Here is a 5,040-nt window from a genome sequence, read left to right on the forward strand (position 1 = left end):
TCAAGCCGGTCTCATATAACACCTGCTATCTGCCCCCCCCAGCCTATCCTGTCTGGACCTGCTTCAGGTTCACAAGTTCCACAGGCTAGGATCCCAAGCACACTAGGCAGCAGACAGAGCAGGCAGCCCATCTAGTTTGCCCCAGACAGACCTTCTAGAATGTTCTAGAATGTCTCTTCAACATGTCCAGGAGTTCTTCTAGAATGTTCTAGAATGTCTCTTCAACATGTCCAGGAGTTCTTCTGGCTGAACACGGTGTAAACACAGTGGCACTCCATACACACCCTGTGAGTTTAAATCTGGTGATGGGCACACACCTCTTGCTAAGGGACGGGGAGGGGACCAAAACCACAATAAAAGAGAAAATAATAACAATGAAGAATCAAAGAAATAAAGAAATGGGATCATGGAATATTTCATTTTAAATTGATAATTCAAGCAACTCTTATCTCCATTAAAACATGAAAGTGAACGATAATAATAACAACATCAATAATAAAAAAAAAATTATTGGCTGGAATCATTTTTCTACTAACACGAATACACTCTGGTTTCTCTTGACACGTGTTCCCACGGAACGGTGCTGTGTTTCCCCAAAAGCGCTGCGCAATTTAACGACAGTCGTTTGTAACCATGGTGACTGCACAACAACTCTTTTGGGAAACACACGGAAACTCCTCAGACAAGCCTCCCTCCCGCTCATGTCCTTATCCTCTTGGTGGACTTGGCTGCGGGGGCCAGGCTGTGGCCGTTCCCGTTTGAGTGCACGCGGTGGCCATTCTCCTCGCCGCGGGCCTGCCAGGGTTCACAGAATGGAGATTTAGAATAGCAGCATTCATACGTACTGTTACTTTGAGATTTAGAATAGCAGCATTCAAACGTACTGTTACTGTGAGATTTAGAATAGCAGCATTCAAACGTACTGTTACTGTGAGATTTAGAATAGCAGCATTCAAACGTACTGTTACTGTGAGATTTAGAATAGCAGCATTCAAACTTTCTGTTACTGTGAGATTTAGAATAGCAGCATTCAAACGTACTGTTAATGTGAGATTTAGAAAAGCAGCATTCAAACATACTTTAACTGTGAGATTTAGAATAGCAGCATTCAAACATACTTTAACTGTGAGATTTAGAAAAGCAGCATTCAAACATACTTTAACTGTGAGATTTAGAATAGCAGCATTCAAACATACTTTAACTGTGAGATTTAGAATAGCAGCATTCAAACATACTTTAACTGTGAGATTTAGAATAGCAGCATTCAAACGTACTGTTAATGTGAGATTTAGAATAGCAGCATTCAAACATACTTTAACTGTGAGATTTAGAATAGCAGCATTCAAACATACTTTAACTGTGAGATTTAGAATAGCAGCATTCAAACATACTTTAACTGTGAGATTTAGAATAGCAGCATTCAAACGTACTGTTACTGTGAGATTTAGAATAGCAGCATTCCAACATACTGTTAATGTGAGATTTAGAATAGCAGCATTCAAACATACTTTAACTATGAGACTATGCCTTATGCTGACTATGTGCCCTGTGGCTCTGCTTCCATCTACTGCGGAACTATTTTTGTGGATAAGTATGCAAATGTATCTGTTCAACAAAAAAAGGAGATAAAGACGACAAAGACAAAATCTGCTGTTTTAGGACGTGTACTAAAAGGCAGCTGTAGTCCCATATGGTGAGAGCGATATGCCTGTTCAGCATCTGAGTGACCTGAGTGAACTTCAACTCCCAGAGTTCAAGTGTGACTCACCTTCCTCTTGCTGCTGCCGTGCTCCGACACAGCTGTGTCAGCCAGGGTCATCCCTAGGGCGGCTTCAATGTCTGCAAAACAAAAACAAAAACAAAAACAAAACAACAGATAAGCCTCAGAACATCACGCTGTGTCCCACTGACTCTGAATATGCAGTGAAGGGGGGTTGGTTTTGCCTGGAGGAAGATTGGCCATCTTCCAAAAACTCTGACAGAAGCCTCTATTTATGAGGCTCTCTCTCACACTCCCACACACTAGTGGCATGGCGACGGCCTACCCAGGGAACACTCCAGGGATGGGCTCTATATCGTTATGTACCCTACGATCAGTACACTGAGGTTGCCTAGCAACGGGGACACTTGGATGTCTAACATCGCTCCAGCTGGATTGTTTTTATTACCTCCGCCAAGGAGGTTATGTTTTCACCCCTGTATGTTTGTCTGTTTGCCTGTTTGTTTGTCAGCAGGATTACGCAGAAACGCATGGACCGATTTCCATCAAACTTTGTGGGGAGCTTGGTTAATATAATGGCGATAATTGATTAGATTTTCAGATGTCAAGGGTCAAGGTCACAAGGCGGAGGTTTGCATTCTCTGAATGCTCCCATTCTTGTTTGATATTTTTTTAATTGATTGCAAATACAATGTTAATATTGCTTGATTTTATATTCAGTAGTTGAGTGAAATTAATGTAAGTTGTGAGTTATTTTGATACGTTCTCTGTTCACGTTTGACTTTGTTGCCTAAAGACATTACGTTCAGACCTGTTCACCTGCACCTAATATTTTTTACACTGAACGACTTGAGGTGGATTCCAGTGATATAACCTTGAAGTAGGCTACACTGACATATGTTTTAAAATGAGATATAGAATGAGACAATAACGTTCATACCGATAGTTTGATGTTGCGTCACACAGCCTGTTTCTTCCATAAAACTGCCCATGAAGCTGTGTTTGCTCCTCCTCTCATCATCTCTCTCACACTCTCTGTGCAACACACCCCCCCAACCCCCCCCCCCCCCCCTTTCCCTCAGGTCATGGGTCAATCGTCTACACAGGCAGCGCACATAATGATGAAATACGTATCTGCACTCTATCGTAAGCTTTCTGGGTAAGAGGAATAATTGTGCCTGTGACAGACAGCACGCCTTCTTAGATGCAGTAAGTGCTCATCATTGGTTAGAGATTAGATATAAGCTGCTGCTGTGTTCCTAGACTCCACTACAGTGTACCCATCCCAGCTCTCTCTCTCTCTCTCAGTGTGTCTCAGTGTGTCTCAGTGTGTCTCAGTGTGTCTCAGTGTGTCTCAGTGTCTCAGTGTGTCTCAGTGTGTCTCAGTGTGTCTCAGTGTCTCAGTGTGTCTCAGTGTGTCTGTGTGTCTCAGTGTGTCTCTGTGTGTCTCTGTGTGTCTCAGTGTGTCTCAGTGTGTCTCAGTGTGTCTCAGTGTCTGAGTGTGTCTCAGTGTGTCTCAGTGTCTCAGTGTGTCAGTGTGTCTCTGTGTCTCAGTGTGTCAGTGTGTCAGTGTGTCTCTGTGTCTCAGTGTGTCTAAGTGTGTCTCAGTGTGTCTCTGTGTGTCTCTGTGTGTCTCTGTGTGTCTCTGTGTGTCTGACTGTGTCAGTGTGTCTCAGTGTGTCTCAGTGTGCCTCAGTGTGTCTCAGTGTGTCTCAGTGTCTGAGTGTGTCTCAGTGTGTCTCTGTGTGTCTCTGTGTGTCTGACTGTGTCAGTGTGTCTCAGTGTGTCTCAGTGTGCCTCAGTGTGTTTCAGTGTGTCTCAGTGTCTGAGTGTGTCTCAGTGTGTCTTAGTGTGTCTCTGTGTGTCTCTGTGTGTCTGACTGTGTCAGTGTGTCTCAGTGTGTCTCAGTATGTCTCAGTGTGTCTCAGTGTGTCTCAGTGTGTCTCTCCATTCTTATGAAATAGCAAATGCTACTCCAGGACTTCCCAAGTCTGAACATAAATAGGATCAGTAACAGGAAGCGGAATAGACATAAAAGAGGAAGTCGGAATATGTGAAGATAAGAAACATGAATAGACATAGAAGTGGAAATAGAAACAGGAATAAGAGAAGAAGAAAAGGTCTGAAGGACATCGGGTGTAGGTTGTGGGGAGGTTGTAGATGGGTTTTGAGTAGGCTGTGACTAGCTTGTGAGTAGGTTGTGGGAATGCTGTGGGGATGTTACTGGAAGGTTGTGGGTAGGTTGTGGGTAGGTTGTGGGAAGGTTATGGGAAGTTGTTGGTAGGCTGTGAGGATGCTGTGGGGATGTTACTGGAAGGTTGTTGGTAGGTTGTGAGGATGTTATGGGGATGTTACGGGGGTATCGTCCCACCTGTAAGGATCTGGTCGATCTTCTCTACGGCGAGCTCGGCATCCTCTCTGGAGAAGCACATGGGCGGCTTGAACTTGAGAACGTTCCGGTGAGGCCCGTCAGCACTCAGGAGGATCCGCTGCTCCTTCAGCCTAAGCACACACAAGTCAGGGTCAAAGGTTAACTTAGGTTTGTGTCAGACGCCCACAAAGTGCTACAGGCCCCTTATTTACTGTCTGTGGTTGTTTTGCTATGTCAATCAAAAGGCTCTTGCCAGTTGAAGTAGTGGAGTTTTTAGGGTTGAATGTGTTTAAACCCTTCAAACTTACATATGCATGCAGGCAATCACACACACACACAACACAAACACACACACACACACACACACAGACTCACACACACACACACACACACACACACACACACACACACACACACACAGACAGACACACACACACACACACACACACACACACACACAGACACACACAGACACACAGACACTCACACACGCGCACACACGCACACACACAAACTCACACACGCGCACACACTCACACACACACACGCACACTCACACACACACACAGACACACACTCACACACACTCACACACACTCAAACACACACACTCACACACACACACACACACACACACACATACACACACACACACACACACGGACACACACACACGGACACACTGACCTGTATATGACCTCCTGAGCTTCAGCAGTAGCGGGTGTTCTTTTTGCTCGGTCTCTCACCAGCTCCGCCCCAACAAACAGGCCACGCCCCCTGCAGGAACGCCACAGGGTCATAGAGCAATCTACCTGACCCTTGACCTCTGAGTGTGTGTGTCTCAAAGATGTGAGTGTGTGTGTGTGTGCCCTTTTCATGCCTGAGCCAATAATCCAAAGCAGAACGCACCCACACAGGGTTAGTGTTTTTAAATTCTTTTGGCGTGACA

At 44.9% G+C, this 5,040-nt stretch overlaps 1 protein-coding gene across 1 annotated transcript in view; it reads right to left on the reverse strand.

The window, feature by feature from the left end:
• etnppl (ethanolamine-phosphate phospho-lyase) overlaps positions 1–5,040 on the reverse strand; it is a 22,429-nt gene continuing 17,389 nt past the window's right edge. Inside the window, exons 10-13 of the mRNA XM_080860163.1 lie at positions 4,779–4,868; positions 4,092–4,222; positions 1,769–1,839; positions 1–795 (exon numbers count right to left, since the gene is read on the reverse strand). Coding sequence (XP_080716289.1) covers positions 700–795; positions 1,769–1,839; positions 4,092–4,222; positions 4,779–4,868 — 388 coding nt within the window. The 3' untranslated portion in view covers positions 1–699. The remainder of the gene's footprint in view (positions 796–1,768; positions 1,840–4,091; positions 4,223–4,778; positions 4,869–5,040) is intronic.

The sequence above is a fragment of the Sprattus sprattus genome, assembly GCF_963457725.1.
Source record: "Sprattus sprattus genome assembly, chromosome: 21".
In the NCBI taxonomy this organism is placed as follows: domain Eukaryota; kingdom Metazoa; phylum Chordata; class Actinopteri; order Clupeiformes; family Clupeidae; genus Sprattus; species Sprattus sprattus.